This window comes from Catharus ustulatus, chromosome 1 (assembly GCF_009819885.2).
Source record: "Catharus ustulatus isolate bCatUst1 chromosome 1, bCatUst1.pri.v2, whole genome shotgun sequence".
NCBI lineage: Eukaryota > Metazoa > Chordata > Aves > Passeriformes > Turdidae > Catharus > Catharus ustulatus.
Genome location: NC_046221.1, coordinates 4536728 through 4558031, shown reverse-complemented (window position 1 = coordinate 4558031; position 21304 = coordinate 4536728). Strand labels below are relative to the sequence as shown.

Below are 21304 nucleotides of genomic sequence, written 5' to 3'. Positions count from 1 at the left end.
TTTCCGAGAAGGAGTTCTTTATGTAGGGTTAAAAAAAACAAAACCACACAGGTTAAAAAACCCACACAGCTCTCCCTGCAGCACAAGTTAGCTGACATGGGACCAAAAGTGATTCTTGAAATCAGCTGCACAATGATAAGCAAAGATCAGTGAAATCACCTTGCCAAGGGCCGCAGGGCAGAGCAGGGAAATGAACCCTGGTGTCTTGAAGTCTTGGGGTGTGAGGACATTGATAAATCTGTTCTCCTTGTGCCTCTGCACTCTGCTCCTCCCTGACTGCCCTTTGCATAAATATTACATAATAGAAATGCTACAGAAGTTAACAATTATACTAATGATAAACAAGCTTAAGAGAAACTCCAGAGGGTCAAAGCGTGAACTGTGTATGTGCTAGGCACGTACTCAGCACATGCACTGTGAAAAGGGTCATAGAACATAGTAATTCACATCTTTTAATCAGCTGTCTGTAAAAAAACACTATAAATGTGTTAAAATTATTAATTTTAATATAGAGCAAAATGAACAAAATGTAACTAAATGAAATAAATAAAATACATAAAAAATGAAATTAAATGAAGTTAAACTAAATGAAATGGAATGGAATGAAATAAATAAAATAAAATAAAATAAAATAAAATAAAATAAAATAAAATAAAATAAAATAAAATAAATACCCAAACAATCTCCCTGCCTCACAGTGCCAAAAAAACCCTGGCTCTGTCAGATCTGCTGGGGGAATAATGCTGCTTAATGCCTGCATCTGCTGCAAAGCAGTATCAGTGCTCTGTGCAGGGAAACTGCTCATTCAGTATAAATCCAGGGGAAAAGGGATATCCTTGAAATTTATGAGACTCATCAAACTCTGAAGTCAGTCTCAACTTGGGGTGATCAAGGGGCTCAGGGTAAAGGAACTGCTGCCTCAGAGCTGTGCCTGAAACGTGGCCAGGCTGTGCTTGGAGGTGGAGAGAAACCTTGCAGAGATCAAACTCCTTTCACTGGAGCAGTGGCAAGCTGGTGGCCCCTGTCACCTGTGCAAAAGGTGCTCAGAGTGAACTCCTAGACAAGTTGTCACTATCAAATGACATCCATAAACCTGATCTGTCCCTGCCAGCTCTGAGAGGAGAGGGAAAGGCAGGAGCACCAAAGTCAGTGGGTATGAATCCATTTCCCCATAGTTCACCCCAGCACAGAGGTGTCCAAAGGGGTGTCCAGCCACTGCCACTCCTGACACACAGAGAAAAGCCATGAATTAATGCATCAAAGCTCTATTTCCTGCACTAGGCCTCATTCCCAGGCTGTGGTTTCTCTTTCTGAACTTCCCTCTAGGATGCTCTCCCTCCCTTGTCCTGGACATGTTTGTACAGGTTTCCAGCTGTCCATCCCAGGCCTTCCCTGAGACCTGCTGGTTTCTGATGCCCTCTGATAGAAGCTTCTCCATTTTCAAGAGGCTTCGCAAGCCTTAGTAATGCACCTGGGCAGAGCTGCTGGGCAGAGAGCAATAAGCCCAGAATCCCTACAAGAGGGGCTCCAGCAAACAGCAGCTTGCAGGGCTGCCCCAGCCTTTCTCCCTGAGAGATCTCCACCATGTAGGATTGACCCACTCAGCCCTAGATGATGGACACAGGTATGAAGACATCTTTCCACTAGAAGTGTCATCTGAAGGTGATAAAGGACTTTCCCAGGCCTTCAGAAGTGCCTGTCTGGTCATGGCTGGAAGAACAGCTTTCAGGAAGGAGTCACATCTGCATCAGCATGTGAATCTCACTCAGGTCTGGGTCACCCCCAAGAAGGTTTTATAGTTATAAGTTGTACCTCTGCTACAGAAAATCTGGGGGCTGAGGAATGGGAGAGAAGACCATGAGCCACACACAGCAGGGTGAGCCTGGAGACTTGAGTTTGTTGCACACTGATAGAGAAGGCAGGACAGGGACAAAGTGTCTCTGCCAGAGCAGATCTCCTCAGATAAGTCATCCTACCAAAAGGCCAGAGATGGATTTAGGGTAAAGGAACCTCTGCAAGTCGTGTAGCTCAGCTCCTGCTTGGGGAATTCTCTGAATAACAGCAAGTCCCCTCATCCAAGGATGTGGATGCAGAGCTGAGTGATGTTTGGCTCTGGGGTGTGTGCAGATGACAAATGCACAGCATTGGTGTGAATTTACACAACTCTAACATTTACTTCTCTCTTCCTTTACTCTGAACAGCACCAACCAGTATGATCTCATTCTCCCACTGCAGTTTAGGGGATGATGCTTTAAAATCCAATATTCTTCTCCTTTACTGACTTTCTTAAGCACAATAGAGCTATTTCCACTCATGAAACACCATTCCAGGCTTGTGTGGCCCAGGAGTGACTTTGTTGGAGGCTCAGATATACTATGGGCATTGAGAGTGAAAAACAAAGAATTTGAGAGGAGATTTGAAATGAGCAGGTTAATGATGTGTTCATAGCTCTGATTAAAGCAACCAGGAACTCTGGTAAGACCAAATTTTGTGAAATTACACAGAAAATTTCACACACTGAGGGAAATTCAGCCACCCAGTTTACCAGGAATAAAGACACAAACCACTCAGGGAGTCTACCCGGGAAGCAGCTCAGATGTGCAGCAGAAATCACAATAATCTGCTTTTCAAGTGACATCAGAACCTCAGGCAAAGCCAAGCTGGTGTCATTTCCCAAATCCTGTATGCTCTGAATGGCTGTGTGTGCAACACACTGTTTTCCCTGAGGGTACTCTCTAAGCCAGGTCTATCTTAGGAATATCCCCAAGAGACTGTAGCTTAGATCCAGTTTTATGACTAACCAGGGTTTCTACAAATGAAAACACAGAGCTTGGGACACAGCTGTCAAAAGTAAGTGTGCTGGACTACCAGCCATATTTCCTGGTCCAGAAGAGAAGTGCTCTTCTGCTTCTGTTACATGTAGTCTCCAGCATGCATTATATAGTCACTAAACCATTAATGGGAGCAGTAAATTTACTCCGTTTGCTTCCCCACACCCAGTAAAATTAACCCTCAGTTGGAGAATCCCAACTTCATGCCTCAGACAACAACCTTGTGCTGCAGTACAGCTGCTTTCAGGAGGCTTTGAGACATACCTCAGGCTGGGAAAGAACAAGATGTAACTACTCCATGCCCAAGACTGGCAGTGCTCTGGCACTTTTGTTCTACTCCCAAGAGCAGGGAGGGAATGGCAGGTGACAAAGTGCAGCCTGGAAGATCTCACTGTATCATCAGAATGGACTAATGTGCTAATACAGGTGCTCATCTTATCACACTGGATTAGGGTTTTAGTGCTCACACAGTTTAAACATTAATATTTGCCTATTTAAGCCACAGGCACCAGTGCAGCCTGGCCACAGAGGTATTCACCATGGTTGAGTTTGGAGATCTTTTACGTGCTCTGGGGGATTTTGGGCTATTCCAGAAACTGCTGGTCCTGCTCGTCTCCCTCCCACTACTTCTCAATGCTTTCCAAATGGTTGGCCAAGTGTTCATGGTTGTGGAAGTGCCTCACCACTGTGACACCAGCTGGATCCGTGCTGTTGGCCCCAACCTGACGGAGGAAGAGCAGCTGAACCTCACCCTGCCCCGGGGCGCGGACGGGCAGTTCGAGCAGTGCTCCATGTACTCCCCGGTGGACTGGGACCTCGATTCCATCCTGGCCTATGGGCTGAATGACACACAGAAGTGCAGCAATGGCTGGGTGTACCCCTCAGCACAGCCACCATCCCTGCTGACTGAGGTCTGTATTTGTTATTTGATGGGAAGGAGGGGATGGGAATATCCTGGCCTGTGGTTTGGTCAGTGCCAGGCTGTGGTGCTGTCAGGTTGAGATTTACTGCAGGAGTTTGCCTCCATCGCACAGATGGCAGCTGGAACCCCTGGGAGGTTGTCTCAGGAAGGACATGATGAAGGTGCCTGGGGAGGGCACAGGCAGTGACCATGGGAGTGTGAGTCCAGCAGCTGTTCTGTCCCCTTTCCCATATCCAGACCCTTCACTTCATGATGTATCTGCCTGGAGGGACCTTTTGGGCATCCCTGCCACAGTATCCCCTATTCTTCAGTCTGGTTCTACTTGTGTCATCTTCTCTGTGAAAGACATTTACCTTCCAAGTGGTTGTCACTGATATTTCTTGGGCCTCCAAAAACCTTCAGAGCTGCAACAAGACACGCCAGGAGCCATGCAGTTGAGCAAAAGTCTTGCTTATCAGCATCTTCAACTTCTCCATTCTGCCTCATCTCCCACCTTCTAGTTTCCATGATAGTGGTCTGTCAAAAATTGTACTTGATGTTCTTGGAGGTCTTTTCCAACCTAAATGATTTCATGATTCTGTCATTCTCCCTCTGTGGACCTTTGTTCCTTTCTCACTTTCCCTCATTCCTCCTCCCTCCTTTCCTACCTGCCAGCTCCAGCACTTTCTCATAAACATCTTCCTCTGAGATGGAAGAGAAGATAAACTCCAGCCTCTGGTATTTACAAAGGTTCCTTGGTGTCCCTGAAGCCCAAAGTCCATTTCAGACGAGGCTCCTCTGCAGGTTTCAGCAGCTGCTTCCCATTCCTATGCTGGTCCTCCTTTACCAGAAAAAAACACTGCTCTCCACTTTCCACACTCTTCTGCCTTTTCAGTCAGAGAAGAAAGCTGATACTGCTCTCACCCCAAGGTCACTCTTTAAACAAAACTTGACAACCAGGACGCTCCCTCAGGGAGCTGGAGAGGAATCCTGCAGATCCCAGCACCCAGCAGATGTGCACCAGGATGCAGAGGCAGCTGAGCACCTCATGTGTCCATCCCACCATTGATTTGTGTCCTAAGTGCTCACCATGAAGAGTTAAAGCCCTTGTGAGGGGTTCTCTGCTCCCAGGGGCTCAGGTACCCTGATCCTGGATCCACCATGTACCAGAGAGGCTGCCCACCCCCAGAAAGCAGCTGGTCTGTCCAAAGCAACAACATCTGTGTTTTCCTCCCTCCAGTTTGACCTGGTGTGTGACAGGGCGGTCCTGAATGATGTCTCCCAGTCCATCTACATGGCTGGGGTTCTCGTTGGAGCCCTGCTCTTTGGGATGCTAAGTGACAGGTGAGGAAACACATTTCCTTCCCAGAGACACTGCCCAGCACCCGGGGACAGCCCAGATGAGGGTGCAGACTGTCCATGAACTGAACAGGAACTGCTCCCTTCACAAGACTCAATCCCCTTGCCTGAGACAGGGCATCTGGGGCCACCTGAGAGGTCTGGAAATGTCTGAGGGTTGAAAAGAGAGGCAGATACAGCCTTGGGGGTGTCTTCAGGAATCACAGGTTTAGCCCCTGCTGGTGTCTCAGGTTCTTCCAGAACCATGATGGGCAAACACTGAAGACACTGATTTTTCCACACATTATTTCTTGGGGTGTATATGGGAACTATATTAACATGGATATCAAATCTCCTCTGGTTGTCAAATCACATTGCATCCCTCCTGGGCTCTTCCCTCTCCCCATGGAGTGTCTCCAGGTACTGACTGGCTCTTCTCTCTTCTTCCACAGGATAGGCAGGCGGCCAGTCTTTCTCATCTGCATGCTCATCCAGGGTGTGGTTGGCCTGGGAACTGCCTTTGTGCCCCATTTCTATGTGTTCATGGCCTTTAGGTTTGTGGTGGGAGCTGCAGTGTCAGGAATTATGATTACAGTCGTACCCCTGGGTGAGTGGAAGGCCCTTGCCCTGAGGCAGCAGACATGGCCTCTCAAGATATAATAACAAAATAGAGCACAAAGAAAAGTCTGAAGTCTTGTTTTTCCTCTTAGCTACAGAATGGGTCGGTGTGTCCTACCGGCCAAAGGCAGTGCTGATTGCTCACACGGCTTTCGCCCTCGGGCAGATGATGTTGTCTGGCTTGAGTTACGGGATTCGCAACTGGAGGCTGCTGGAGATTGCAGGATCTGCTCCTATGTTTGCCCTTTTCTTCTACATCTGGTAAGCAGGAGCAGGGCAGAGCTTATGTAAGACACAACACGGATGTGAGGGCTGTGAGTGAGGAGGTGGCAGCAGCTCAGAACCAAGCTGGGTCTTTCCCATTGGAGTGCAGGAGCTGGAGGAGCTGCTGCACAGCTCAGCACATCTCCCTGGGGCACTGCTGACAACAGCAGCTGCTTTGCTTCAGGTCTCCCAATGGAGACCCAAATGGAACCTGAATTTAGGGTATTCAGACCCACTGATCCCATGGGCCATTCACTTTAGAGTTGGACTTGATGATCTTTGTGGGTCCCTTCCAACTCAGAACATTCTGTGGTGCTGGGATCTGATCCTGTGGTGGCCAAGGCTTGCTGGATGTGGTCCCTGAGGAAGGGGCTGTGGGGGAGCTCAGCAGGACACAGCAGCATGTGCTGGCCTCCCCTCCTGGCAGGGTGCTCCCAGAGTCAGCTCGCTGGCTGGTGACCAAAGGCAGAATCGAGGAAGCCAAGAAGCTCCTGCAGAAGGCGGCGGCCACCAACAAGCGCAGCCTCTCACCAGAGCTCCTGGAGCAGGTACTGGGGGTTCCTGTCCTCAGACACTGCCCTGGGCCTTGCACAGCCCCTGGGGCTCAGCTCATCCCTCCCAGCCTCTCTCCATTCCCACTGGCCATGGGCTGGGCATGGGCTGTGGGGCTCCAGCTGAGTTACACAGGCATGGGATCAGCCTGGAGCTTTCTGGGTGCCCCTGGGCATGTGGGAAGGACTGAAATGCTTCCCTGGCTTTTCTCCTGTCAGCATTCCAGGAGTGTGACTGATGAGCACACAGTCTCTCTTAGGTCTGTGGCTTTCCATGCCTGAAGGGGAGTTCCCTCCTTGCCCACCCCCAAATTCCTACCCTGTGGAAATAAATGTTCATCCTGGGGAACCTGTCAGTCACCATCCCCTGTGCTGGGCGCCCAGAGCACAGAGGCAGGAGCCCAGCCCCACTGGGCTGCCCTCCTTCCCAAAGCATGGGGTCACAGGTCTGTCCCATGGAAAAGGATCTCCTGGACATGGGTTTCCTTTCCCTGCTCTGACTCTTTGACTTTCTGTGTTTTGAAGCTGAAGCCTGAGAAAGAGGTCAAGTCTGGAAGTTTGCTGGATCTCTTTCGGAAGAAGGACCAGCGGAAGGTGACCATAGTCATGTCATGTGTCTGGTAAGACATTCCCTGGTCCTGTCTGTCAAAACTAATAGGTGAAAGAAAAGAAGTTGATGGTTGTCAAGAACGGTAAATTAAAATTACTCTTCTCATAATATATATGTGTATGTCTTTATCTGCTCTCATTCTACCTCCACATACTGGACCAGATTTACCATATCTGGGCATGGGAAGGAGATGATTATCCATGATACTGTGGGTTTTGGTAGAAAGGCTTGAGTAATTCCAGCTTTGGCAATCCCTGGGGCTTGGAGTAGTTTTGAGCCTATCTAGAAGCTTTAGGTTTTCAGTCTAGAATTTGCTGACCATATGAGATCCACCCTTCTTTAACTCCTGCAACTATATCCCACAGAACTGTCAAAGGTGGTGACTAGAAACAAAACAGAAATTGTTGGCAGTTTAAATAAGTTACATGTATTCTAACCTTTCTAATTTTTGGCTATAAACCTCCACAAAACCATCTGGTGACATGTTCTATTCCACTTTACTTGAATTTCAGGTTTGCAGACAGCATTGTGTACTATGGGCTGAGCCTCAGCGTGACAGATTTTGGTCTGGACATCTACCTGACACAGCTGGCCTTTGGGGCAGTGGAGTTTCCAGCTCGAATTTCCTGCATTTTCCTGCTGGAGTGGTTTGGGAGGAAGAAAGTGCAGGCTGGTCTCCTGCTGGTGTCTGGTGTGCTATGTCTCATCATCACTGGCATCCCTGAAGGTGAACCTTCCCTCTGTGAGCAGAGCTGGGCAGAGCCCTGGATATCCCTACCCTTGTTCAGACCCTTCCTCCTGCCATCCCACACTCATTCCCACAGGCTCAGCTGTCTCCACTGTCACAGCCCAGGGTGCTTCATCCCCAGCATTCTGGCTTCCCCTCACCTTGGATTCCTTCTCCCTCAGGGCTGTGCCTGGTTCTCCCCCAGCTCCCAGCCGTTGGCAGGGATTGTCCATTAGACACCATCCCCCACTAGACAACATCACCTCCTGGCAGAAAGGTATAGCAGAAGAAGTGCTTGAAAAGCCACCATGTCTCCCTTCCTTAGATGAAGAGAAAAAGGAAATGCCCACTCCCCCTGATCTGTTTGCATCTGTTTGTGCCCCAGTCCATGCCCCACCCCTGCTGCTGTGCCAGTGCTCTGAGTGAGTCTGAAGGTTATAGTGGGGCTTTGCAGTGCTTTCAAGCTCAGGGATGTGGCATTTCCAACCAAGCACTCCCCAAACACCTCTGGTGGCTCAGCAGCTCAGCTCAGCTGCAGATCTAGAAAATGCCCAAGGGCCCAGGAGAAATCTGGGTCCTCTTTGCCAGAGGGTATTTTCCAGCTAAGGGTATGCTGGGGACCATTCCAATGGGTTAGGTGGTAGGTTTGCTTAGCAAGCCTAATAGAAAGGGCCATGCCAAGAGATCCCACTGCAGAGAGTTCTGGTCCCAAGTGAGCCATGCCCCTGGAGGTTACAGTGGCTGTGTCTCCTCCTCCCCTCAGAGCAGGCCATAGTAATCACCGTCCTGGCTGTCATTGGCAAGTTCACATCCACGGCCGCTTTCTCCACCTCCTACGTCTACGCCGCTGAGGTGTTCCCCACCATCGTCAGGTGAGCTCCCCACACATCAGGGCTCCCTTTGGCCAAGGCTGGAGGTGGTGATGGGGCCACATTGAGTCCAGGAGTGCCCACAGCTCGTGCTGCCCCTCTCTCCTGCAGGCAGACGGGCGTGGGGCTGTGCTCCACCATGGCGAGGGTGGCCGGGATCCTGGCCCCGCTGATCATCCCCCTGGACAAGTACCACAGGGCCATCCCCATGGCCATCTTCGGCAGCATCCCTGTGGTGGTGGCCCTGCTCTGCATCCTGCTGCCCGAGACACGTGGTGTTGACCTGGCAGATGACACAGGGGACAACCAACTTCCCCCTGAGGTGGGTACAGGGAACTCTGAAATTAAGGAAAAAAATATGCAAAACTGCAAGTTTAAGGCAAGGAAAAATGTCAGAATCAGGGATGAATACAGTTTCATCACCTTCTCTTTCCTTCGTATTTTTAGGAGCAGAAAAATGAAGAGCTTTACTGAGACACCAGAGATGATGACAGAGAGTTGGAGAAGGATGTCTGCAGATGCTCAGAGAGCAAGCAATGATTGGACAGACATCTAGTAACACTCCAGTCTGATCCCATAACTCTTGAAGCAGACCAGGAAGGTATGGCTGCCTGCAAACTGGTCTTTCAGATGATGAACACAATATCCATGGTCACAGGGACAGCAGATGTGTGTCCCTCTGCCTTTGGAACAGATGCACTTCCAAGTGTCCCTGAAACCCAGTTTGCTCATACCTGGCTGGCCTCCCACCGTGTTCCCCAGTCCTTTGCAAGCTGGTACCTGTGGAACCATCCCTGTTGTGTTTTACAGCAATAAAGAATCACCAGTAGAGTGGCTGTACTGGGCAAAAGCGGGCACTGGGTTTGTCCCTCCTGCACTCAATCCCTTGGGTCGTGGGGCTGCGCGCCAGCCCAAGCCTCGACGTTTGATCAGGATGTCACTGCACCCCTGTCACACACGTATTTAGCTTTTCTTTCCATGTGGTGTTGAAGTTGAGTTTCTACATGAATAATATAAATTATGCTCTGAGTTTGATAAGAGACACTTGTAATGCAATATGTGAATAATAAATGGTGTTGACTTTTTTTTTCCTACTGTTTCACAGTTGGCCTTTGTAACTGCTCTTGGCTCTGGAGTGTTTTCTACACAGAAATTGTAAGTCTGTAATTTAACATGCAGATGGAAATGAGCTTTGTTTCCATCAGACACAAACAATGCAGAAACAGAATGTTAAAGCAGAGTGGCTGAGCTCAATAAGGATTTTTTTCTTTTCTCAAAGTCTTCCAACAAACAATCTGCATTTATTTTCTCTACTAGCAGCTGTAGATGCTTCCTAAATTGCATGGGAATTCTGCAATTAGATGCCAAACCGTGTGGGCATTTGGACAGCTTTCCTCAGTCATGGTGAGCCTTTTACAGTGACCTTCAGCTGGCTGCTGCCAGCTCAGCCATGACATTTTAGTGTCATCTAGTGTCATGCAAAACAAAGAGAAGGGTGGGCTCCTCTTCTCTCTAATTTGTTTGCCAGCAGAGGATGTATTTCAGTGCCCTCCAATGGATCCATGTCCTCAAGCATACCACTGCTCTCAAGGAAGGAGAATGCTGCTCACTCAGATTTGCTGCACCCTTTGGTTTCCAATCTCTTTGTGCTCTAGTAAATGGAGTTTTAGGGGCTGGGGTGTCCCATGTCTAGGCCAGATGTGTCTGGAGCTGATTGATATTAATTTTGTGTGTTGGCTTTGGAGCACAAAATCACCCCAGTCATGTGGAATGTGGCCACGGGATGTGGAGTTGGGATAGGGAGTTTGCAAGATCTGGGCTTTGGCACTGAAGAGAACAGAACTGGGGAAGGAGCTAGAGGACCTTCCCCAGCTGAGGGAGCTGGGGGAGCTCAGCCTGGAGAAAAGGAGGCTCAGGGAGGACTCTCTCATTCTCTACAACTCTCTGACAGGTGGTGGGCAGTCTCTTCTCCCAGGTAACAAATGACAGGAGAAGTGGAAATGGCCCCAAGCTGCACCACAGGAGGTTTAAATTGGATAATAGGGAAAATTCCTTCTCCACAAGGGTTGCCCAACACAGGAACAGGCTGCCCAGGCCTTTGGTGGTGTCACCATTGTTGGGGATATCTAACAGACACATAGCTGTGTCATTTCAGGATGTGGTTTTGTGCTGGATGTGGTGGTGCTGGGCTGGTGGCTGGAGCTTGGTGAACCAAAGATTCTGTGGCCTCTTGCACAGCCAGGAAAGCAGCTCTAACACTCATCTCACCTCCTCAGCCATTCCCTGCTGGTCCCTTTTTGCAAGCTTTGCTCTTCTCATGAACCTGGGGCTCCCAGCATGGGGTCAGGTGAAAGGAGAGGGTGATATCCTCTAGGTAAAGGGGAAAGTCCAGGATCCTGACACCTCTGCCCCACAGCCAGGATTTCAGCACTGTTTTCTGGTGCCACTGACAGTGAAAATGTGATTATCTCAGTGGTCCCTGTGGGGTTCCTCTGACAACAGGAGCCGTTTCAGCCCTGCTTCTGTGTCTTGGGGTGATTTTATGATGATCCTCTCTTCCTGATCATCTCCTTTGTGTCCAGAAGTGGCTGCTGTACTTTAAGGTTGGTCTGGGGGATGGGTGTGAGCCTTGGGGGCTCCTGCATGGGCTTTGTTAAAGATTCACTTCAGGGAATGCTGGACATTACCTTGCTGCTGTCTCGGTTTAGAGACAAATTTAGGAGAAAACACTCTGGGATTAATGTTTCCTCCAAAGAGAAGGGCTTCAGTAATGCTGTTTGCCAATGAGAGAAATTAATATCAGTGGGTGAAAGTGAAAAAAACCCTGTTTATTAACAAAGCAAGGTGTCTGCAAGGCACAGAAAAAGATTGAATAAATGCTAGATATTTATTTTCAGAACCTTACCCTCCACCCACCAAAAAATCAAAATGCCCAGGGAATACACAAACAGGCTGGTTGGCCTCGTGGCTGGGAAGGCAAAAATAGCAGTGGGTCCTTTGTCTCAGGAAAGGGGGGAAAAAAAGGAAAAAAAAAAGGAGGGAGTTCATGTAGCAGCTCAGGCAAAACAGATGAGAACCTGCTGAACACCTCTGGTGTTGGTCTCCTCCTCACAGCAGATGAAGCTGCTGGATTTTGGTATCATTTCTTGTGTTGGTTCAGCTTTTTTTTCAAGATCTCAGGCTCAGAGTGGCTCCCATGGGTCCCTGCATGTCCTGGTGCATCTTGGCAATTTGATTTCAGACCAAAAAGCAAGCCAAAAGTTCAAGATAAAAAACTGGAGCATCGCTGCTGCAGACCAAGGGAAAAGGTAGGGAAAGAAAAAAAAAGAAACTTCTCGCTTAAGCTACCAAAAAAAAAAAGTTAAGTTACAAAATAACTGCCAATATCCACGGATAGGATGGAGCACATCAGGATTTTTTGGACAAAGCCCTTGCAGCTCCCAGGCTCCTGCTCCTCCACCCAGATCCATCTCAAAACTACAGCAGCCATTTCTGGGCATAAAGCAGACAATTAAGGAATAGAGCACCATCATAAAATCACCCCTAGACAGTTGCTTAGCTAGCTTGGATTTTTGTTAGCCTAAGCAAGAAGTTTCTTTTTTCCCCTTTTCCTGACCTGAAGAGACTGCAGCAGCAATCCTTCAGCAGATTTTGGGTTTTTTCTTTAGGCTCAGTTTTGATCCAAGATCAGATAACCACCAGGATCAGGTGGGAGTGCAGGAGCTGCTCTGACCAGCCTGAGACCTTGGGAAAAGCTGAACCAACAAGAAAAAAGGCATTAAAACCCTAAAACCCACCAGTTTAATTTGCTGTGAGGAGGAGACCAGTGCCAGAGGTTCCACAGGTTCCCATCTGTTTTGCCCAAGCTGCTGTGTGAACTTTTTTCCCTTCCCTGAGACAAAAAAGCTGGTGCCATTTTGCTCTCCCTGCCACAATGTTGGTCTGATTCTTTCCCTGGCATTTTGGGGTTTTTTGTTCTGTAGATGGGTGTGTGTGTGTGTTGGGGGCAATGTTCTAACAGCTCATTATTTAGCATTTATTCTTTTTTCTTTGCCATGTGGGCAGTGGTCAATAAACTGTTGGGTTTTTTCACTTTCACCCACTGGTATCCCTCTCCTCACTGACAGAAAAAGGGATTACTGAAGCCCTTTCTCTTTAGTGGAAACACTCATTCCAGAGCATTTTCTCCTAGATTTGTCTCTAAAATGAGACAAGCTGCTCTTCCCAGCTAAATTCTCTCCCCATTTTGTCCTCATCACCTTGTCAGCCTTTTGGCTCCCTACCTTCAATATGGAATTTTGCCTTAGTTATTCCTTAGGTCACATTTTACCCTTTGCCCATTACCTCACAATCATGAAAGCCCAGAATACCTCACGGTGTGCATGCAAAATCGTATTTGCATTCCCACAGGTTTATGTTTGCATTCCCACATGCTGTTCCAGCACTCCTGGCTCCACTCTGTGCTGTCACCTCTGCTCATTACAGTGCAAGGCCATGTGTGGGCTGGCTAGGAGTGACTGCAAAAACATTGGACATCCTCCCACTTGTGCTGAGCTGGGCAAAATAGCAAAAGCTATTCAGGTGCTCTTCAAGTGCACAGTCAAGGGGTATTCAAACTGACATGTTTCAGTGATGCAGAGAAGAGCAGATAAAATATAATACAGAGCTGCTGGAGTGAGTCCAGAGGGGGCCACAAAGATGATCAGAGGGATTGAAGAATCTCTCCTGTGAGGAAAGGCTGAGAGAGTTTGGATTGTTCTGCCTGAAAAAGAGAAAGCTCCAGGGAGAGCTCAGAGCCCTTCCAGTGCCTGAAGGGGCTCCAGGAGAGCTGGAGAGGGACTGGGGACAAGGGATGGAGGGACAGGACACAGGGAATGGTTTAAAACTGACAGAGGGGAGATACAGATTAGATTTTAGGAAGAAATTCTTCCCTGTGAGGGTGCCCAGAGAAGCTGTGGCAGCCCCAGGATCCCTGGCAGTGTTCAAGGCCAGGCTGGATGGGGTTTGGAGCACCCTGGGATAGTGGAGATTGCCCCTGCATGTGGCAGGGGTGGATTGGAACCAGATGATCTTTAAGGTGCCTTCCCACCCAAACCACTCCAAGATTCCATGAAATGGATCTTCAGCACACTGGAGGCACAAATGAGCTGGAAGCAAAAGTACAGCAGGTGTGGTTGGACACCTTTATTTATGAAATGAGCTAAAACAGAGTCTCAGAGTACAATTTCCTTCCAAAGTGGTTCCTTCAATAACTGTACATTTGGCCCCAAGCTCTTTCCTCAGCCTTTATCCTCAATGCCTTGTTTACCATAAAACCTGAAGGAGGCTCCCAGCTTTTTTCCAAGCCTTTTAAAGCCTTTTCCAAGGAATGGACAAAGGACTGAGCTCCTCTGTTCTCATGGTGCTGAAGAGGAGCACCACAGCAAATCCTTTGAAAAGCAGTGCCAGAGAGAAAAAGACACCACAGCCAGTTCCTCCTGGCAGGACATTGTCACATGGTTTTATCCAAAACTGTCTTCATCAAACTGAATATCCATGAGGTACTTTGGTCCATGGAAAACATGAAGTCATGACAATGGAGAGAAGAAATACTCCGGTTTAACATTTTTTGACACCACCAGAAAACAAACCTTTGAGCTGTACAGTCAGACAACAATGTGAAATTCCCAGGCTTCATCTGTACCCATCCAGTGGGAAAAGAAAGTTGGACTGAGAGACATGAGATAATATGAGGGGAAGCACAGGAAAAACACTTTTTCTTTTCTTCACAATATAAGACAAAAGTGCTCCTAAATCTTTTACAGACAAAATGGATCCAGCAAAAAAGGAATAGATAGAACAAAGTAGAAAAAAATCTGATATTTCCCAGAAAGATTTACAGTTTTTTCTAGGATATCAACTGCCACAACATTCCTGGAAGAAAATGAATCAAATTGGTCTCATACTGCACCCAACAGCACCATTTTCTATGCTCAAAGCATCATGACAGGCATCAATTCAAAGCAACCAGCACTAAAGTGAAAATTCTGCTGCCTGTTAGACATCCCTGCTCCCTGCATGCTGTTTCTTCCATCACATATTTTTTTTTCTCAGCTGAGTATCTCAAATTAAAAAAATAAAAAAGGAGTGTTTTTATGAGAGAATGGGATGATCTTGCTAGACAGTCACAATAAATCACTCCTTGCAAGTGTGAGATTATTTTCAGTGCTGCATCTGCTCCAGCTCTCCTGTTAGTGAGCCCAGTTCTCTCTTGCAAGTTTATTCAATGCTCTAGTGGGTGTCTCACTGGACAAAGTTTACAGTTTCACCTTCCTGGAGACATAACGGGAAAAATGAAGAGGAAGTGCCTCCATTGTAATTCTTGATTTCTTTCTTTTTTCCCTCAAGTAGAAAGCACACAATTTTCTCTGGTGAGAGCCAGAATTTTCTCTGTTGGACACCAGTGACAGCCTGCAGTGCCTGAGGACAAGCTACAGAGGGAGATACAGGAAGGCAAAAAAGACAAGGAAACCCAAGAACTGGCAGTGAGGGCCTAAGCAATGGTGGTGTCCTGAGGTGGAGAGAGCCTGCCTGTCCTCAGCACCCACACAGCACTGGGCTGCCTTCATCCACAGCCTCCTGCAGACCCAGCTAGAAGTACGTGGTCTTCGTGCTGTCATTGTCTTGGCCATCACCTTTTCCTTTCACCTGCCCATTCTGAGCACCGCTGGTGGCATTTTCGCAGACCTGGTGAAAGGGAGAAGGGTGTAAAAGCAAAGAAAAGGTGTGCAATGAGCTCAGACAGCCTGCAGCAACCTGCATCCCATTCCCTGCTGTTCCTGTGGACACCTTTCTCCGGCAAGACAACAAAAGCATTGAGTGCAACTCCACCTGGTCCCATGGGGAATGAGGGCTGGGAGCTATGACAGGGTGAAAGCCAGAGAATATGACCACAAGGCACCAGCACTTCCCTGAGCAGGGCAGAGGGAGGAAAGCACTGACTGTTCTATCCCATGGACAGGAATGAAGGGATGACCTCCACAAGCAGGATTGTCCCCTCCACAGTGGGCACTCCGTACATCTCTGTAACTCCTGAAGAACCCCCCAGTACCTTCAACACCAAGGAGCTGGCTTGTGGGAATACAACTAGAGAGCAGAACTGCTAGTAGTGCTCAGATCGTCACTACAATGGATCTGTTAGCCGCAGTAGGCCTCAAGCCTTGGCAGGAGTGGGTAGGCCCAAGCCTTGGCAGGAGTGAGTAGGCCCAAGCCTTGGCAGGAGTGAGTAGGCCCAAGCCTTGGCAGAAGCAAGCGGGATTTTGGGGAAGGAATGCAAAAGATAAGAAGGTGCTTGGTACGGAGTGCTTAGCATGCAGTTTCTATGGGGATTTACGGGAAATATTTTATCTACCTGGTTAGCTTAGATGAGGCCTAGATTGTGCAATGTTATCTAGTTACATGTGAGCAATATACCTTAGTTACATGAATATTATTAGTGCGCTATTTTTAGTAACAATAGAAAAAGTATATAAACTTTGCTTTGTGGATCAATAAACGGCTTCATGGCTCCTTGCAAATCATGAAGACCCCGTCCCTTCTTTTTCACCGCCATCACTGCCCCCACATCCCCACCCCACAGGCACCCAGACCCACCTCAGCTGGAGGGTGGCTGTCCCCTGTGTCATCGGCCAGCTCGGTGCCGCGGGTCTCGGGGAGCAGCACACAGAGCAGCCCCCCCAGCACGGGGGCGCTGCCGAAGATGGCCATGGGGATGGCACGGTGGTACTGGCCCAGCAGGCGGACCAGCGGAGCCAGGATCCCGGCCACACGCGCCGCCATGGAGCACAGCCCCACGCCCGTCTGCCTGTGGGACACAGGGCCAGCAGGAGCTGAGAGCAGGGCTCGGCACCCCCAGGCCATGGGGCAGCCAGGCTCCTGTCCCTTCAGCCCTGCCAGCCACGGCACAGGGAGAGCTCACCTGACAACCGTGGGGAAGAGCTCGGCAGCGTAGACGTAGGAGGTGGAGAAGGAGGCCGAGGCAGCGAACTTGCCGATGGTGGCCAGGACGGTGGTTGCCAGGGGCTGGTCTGAGGGGAGGAGGAGAGATGGCTGCTGTGGGATGGGGGAGGGCTCAGCACCACTCACAGATGGTGACTGGGGATTGTAGGGACAGCTGTGTCACCTGCAAGGAGCCACTGACAGGGTCTGAGCGTGGACCAGGCTGCTCTGGCCTGGTGGCCTCTTGCAGTGAACTCTGCATCCATCACCTCACCTCCCCAGGTTGGCATTTTGAGCACAGCTCTATTGGCAGCTGGGCTCAACTTTGCCCTCTGCTATCACCATCAGCAAGAAAAGGTTTGGTTTTGTGGAATGGGCCCTGTGGGATCAGCCAGGCCAGGGTCAGCTCAGGCCTAGAGGGATGTGACAGACCCAGGACAGACCCAGCAAGGGAAGGGCTGGGGCTCTGTGCCTCCCCATCCCAGAGGATGTCCTCTCTGTTTGGGACAGGGTTGTTCACCTTCAGGGATGCCAGTGATGACCAGACACACAAGGCCACTCAGCACCAGGAGAACAGTCTGTGTTTTCCTCCTCCCAAACCTCTGCAGGGTGAAGATACAACCAATTCGTGCTGGGATTTCCACTGCTCCAAAGGCCAGCTGAGTCAGGTAGATGTCCAGGCCAAAATTGGTCACGTTCAAACTCAGCCCGTAGTAGACAAAGCTGTTCACAAACCTGAAAGCCAGGCAGGGTGGCACTGAGCAGGTGTTAGACATATGGAAATGCAGCATTGATCTCTAATGCCAACATTTTGACCAAACCACAGCTTTTCCAAAGAGATGTAAAACCAGAGGAATACCCCAGGCCTGCCAAAGTTGGAAATGCTGTAATCTTTCCCACAAAATATCTTAAACAGCCAGAAGCAGAAACACCTATTAAATAACAGTCAACACCCACAAGGTGAATTTCTTAATGACTAATTGTCAATCTCTTCATTTCTTTCACCTAGAAATGTGTACCAGGGAATGTCTTACCAGGCACATGACATGATTAAAGTCACCTTCTGCAGGTGCCTCTTCCGAAAGAGATCCAGCAAACTTCCAGACTTGACCTCTTTTTCAGGCTTCAACTTCAACACACAGAAAATCAAAGAGTCAGAGCAGGGAAAGGAAACCCATGTCCAGGAGATCCTTTTCCATGGGACAAGCCTGTGACCCCCATGCTCTGGGAGGTAGGGCAGCCCAGTGGGGCTGGGCTCCTGCCTCTGTGCTCTGGGTGCCCAGCACAGGGGATGGTGACTGACAGGTTCCCCAGGATGAACATTTATTTCCACAGGGTAGGAATTTTGGGGTGGGCAAGGAGGCAACTCCCCTTCAGGCATGGAAACCCACACACCTAAGAGAGACTGTGTGCTCATCAGTTACACTCCTGGAATGCTGACAGGAGAAAAGCCAGGGAAGCATTTCAGTCCTTCCCACATGCCCAGGGGCACCCAGAAAGCTCCAGGCTGATCCCATCCCTGTGTAACTCAGCTGGAGCCCCACAGCCCATGCCCAGCCCATGGCCAGTGGGAATGGAGAGAGGCTGGGAGGGATGAGCTGAGCTCCAGGGGCTGTGCAAGGCCCAGGGCAGTGTCTGAGGACAGGAACCCCCAGTACCTGCTCCAGCAGCTCTGGCGGGAGGCTGCGCTTGTTGGTGGCCGCCGCCTTCTGCAGGAGCTTCTTGGCTTCTTCGATTCTGCCTTTGGTCACCAGCCAGCGAGCTGACTCTGGGAGCACCCTGCCAGGAGGGGAGGCCAGCACATGCTGCTGTGTCCTGCTGAGTTCCCCCACAGCCCCTTCCTCAGGGACCACGTCCAGCAAGCCTTGGCCACCACAGAATCAGATCACAGCACCACAGAATGTTCTGTGTTGGAAGGCACCCACGAGGATCATCAAGTTCAGCTCTAAAGTGAATGGCCCATGGGATCAGTGGATCTAAATACCCTAAATTCAGGCTCCATTTGGGTCTCCATTGGGAGACCTGAAGCAAAGCAGCTGCTGCTGTCAGCAGTGCCCCAGGGAGATGTGCTGAGCTGTGCAGCAGCTCCTCCAGCTCCTGCACTCCAGTGGGAAGGACCCAGCTTGGTTCTGAGCTGCTGCCACCTCCTCACTCACAGCCCTCACACTGCTGTCATGTCTGCAGGAGCTGTGTACCCATCCTACTCACCTGATGAAGAAGAAAAAGGTAAATATAGGAACAGATCCTGCAATCTCCAGCAGCCTCCAGTTGCGAATCCCGTAACTCAAGCCAGCCAAAATCATCTGCCCAATGGCAAAACAACAGTGGGAAGTGAGCACTGCCTTTGGCCGGGAGGAGACACCGATCCATTCTGTAGCTGAAGGGAAGAAGGAAGGCTCAGAGTCATCCACATTATTTCCCCCAAGGCAAACAGGGTGTTTCCCTGGAGAAGAATTATTCTGGAGGTGAGGATTAGACTGACCTCCTGTGCTGGGACACTGTCCCCTTGCCCTCCTCTGAGCACTGGCTGGGGAGAGATGCTCCCCAAAGCTCTGACTGAGGGCTGAGAAGCTGCCAAAGTACCAAAGGACAGTGAAGATCAAGACCTGTCCTCGCCATGGTGCTTTTCTAGTCATACATGAATATTTTATTTCTTTGAAGACTTTTCTATTGCATCTTGAGATGCTCCAGGATGAGGGCATCCTACTCACCTAAGGCCAGCACTGTCATGGTGATCCCTGACACGGAGGCCCCCACGACACACCTGAAGGCCATGTACACATAAAAATGGGGCACAAAGGCAATTCCCAGCCCAAACAAGCCCTGGAGTAAGACAGAGATCAGAATCACTGGGCGGCGGCCAATCCTGGGGAGAAACAGGGAAGACACAATCGGTGTTTGGAGAGACCCCATGGGGATGGCAAGGAGCCCAGCAGGTTATACAGTGATTTTTATCACCCTGATAAGGCTCAGAATTGATTGTAGGGTGACAAGTAAAGCACTGTACACATCTGCTGTGTCTCTCTCCCTTCCCCTCCCTGTGGGGCGATGTCCTCATGGGACCTGAGGACTTTGGTCAGGGTCCCTGTCAGTGAGAAGTGGTGACAAAATGCACAGGGTGCACGGTCCAGACAGGCTCACCCCACCTGCTCTGTGCTGTGCTGGCTTTGCACAAACTCTGGGCAGGGGGTTGTGGCTGCTCACCTGTCACTCAGAGGCCCAAAGACCATGGATCCCAGGAGCAGCCCTGCCATGTAGATGGCCTGGGCAATGTCATTCAGGTCCTTCTTATCACACACCAGGTCAAACTGGAGAAAGGAGAAATAGATGCTTTGGTATTTCCTCTTCCAAGGATGTGAATCCTCACAGTATGCACAGTCACAAGTCAGAGGTGGGAGAAGCCCTTTGGGCACTCAGTGGGGCCCCCTCTCCCATGCACTGGGACCTGCAGGGGTTCACCTTATCCAGCCCAGCCAACCTAGGACAGCCTCCTGGTCAGAAAATTTTGCTTTAGGTGGGCTGGGGGACAGAAGAAGGAGAAAGGATGCAATGCCGATTCCTGGGACAAGCAGTTTCTGTTAAAGAGATGTCCTGCAATTGCCAGCATCCAGAGGACATCAATGGAAAGAGTGACTCAGGAAGGATCATAGAACCATGAAATGGTTTGGGTTGGAAGGGACATTAAAGATCATCTAATTTGAACTCTCTTGCCATGGGCAGACCAGGTAGAGCAGAGCCCCATCCAAACTGGCCTTGGACACTTCCAGGGATGGGACAGCCACAGCTTCTCTGGGCAAACTCTGCCAGGGTTTCACCACCCTCACAGAGAAGAATTTCTTCCTGATAGTTAATCCAAACCTACTCTCTTTATCTTAATTTAGCATCTTTCTCAGCTAATAATTGTGATGTTGGGGGTAGGACTAGACAACTTTTAAAGGACTCATCCAAGTCAAACCATTCCATGATACTGAGTTGGAAAGGTTAACCCCTGCATACAGAGGGATGGGGAAATCCAGGTGCTGGAGGTCCCTCCAGGAGTGATTCATTTCCCCACTGGCACCTCTATCACAGCCTGCACCCTCTCCAGGACAACATCTGGGGCCTGTGTGCTGGAACCAAGGTCCCCAGCTCACACCTGCAGTAAATCCCAACTGTACCGTAGTCAGGCACCAGCTCTGGGGGAACCGTGGCCATTTGGGTGTCCCATCCCTTCCACATCCCAGCACATCAAATAACAAATACAGACCTCAGTCAGCAGGGATGGTGGCTGTGCTGAGGGGTACACCCAGCCATTGCTGCACTTCTGTGTGTCATTCAGCCCATAGGCCAGGATGGAATCGAGGTCCCAGTCCACCGGGGAGTACATGGAGCACTGCTCGAACTGCCCGTCCGCGCCCCGGGGCAGGGTGAGGTTCAGCTGCTCTTCCTCCGTCAGGTTGGGGCCAACAGCACGGATCCAGCTGGTGTCACAGTGGTAAGGTACAGATGGGACCATGAAAAGCTGGCAAAACTGGTGGAAAGCCACACTGAGGCAGGGGATCACAGAGAGCAGCACCAGGCATTTCTGCAATCGCCCAAAATCACCAACTGCTTTCAAAATTTCCCCAACGCCTGACAT

At 49.7% G+C, this 21304-nt stretch overlaps 2 protein-coding genes across 2 annotated transcripts; one reads left to right on the top strand and one right to left on the bottom strand.

Moving 5' to 3' along the window:
• The first annotated feature begins 3352 nt into the window (after positions 1-3352).
• On the top strand, positions 3353-9183 carry LOC117001859 (solute carrier family 22 member 13-like). Its single transcript, XM_033070512.1, has 10 exons — positions 3353-3742; positions 4973-5076; positions 5523-5677; positions 5781-5949; positions 6380-6500; positions 7029-7123; positions 7626-7840; positions 8604-8712; positions 8821-9031; positions 9157-9183. Exons 1-10 carry the CDS (start codon positions 3371-3373, stop codon positions 9181-9183), a joined length of 1578 nt encoding a protein of 525 aa, XP_032926403.1. The 5' UTR covers positions 3353-3370.
• A 114-nt stretch (positions 9184-9297) lies between these two features.
• Positions 9298-21304, bottom strand: LOC117000315 (solute carrier family 22 member 13-like). The gene is made up of 10 exons (XM_033067870.1): positions 20933-21304; positions 19891-19994; positions 19398-19552; positions 18895-19063; positions 18345-18465; positions 17721-17815; positions 17207-17421; positions 16667-16775; positions 16342-16552; positions 9298-9800 (listed from the first exon to the last, which is right to left on the bottom strand). Exons 1-10 carry the CDS (start codon positions 21302-21304, stop codon positions 9639-9641), a joined length of 1713 nt encoding a protein of 570 aa, XP_032923761.1. The 3' UTR covers positions 9298-9638.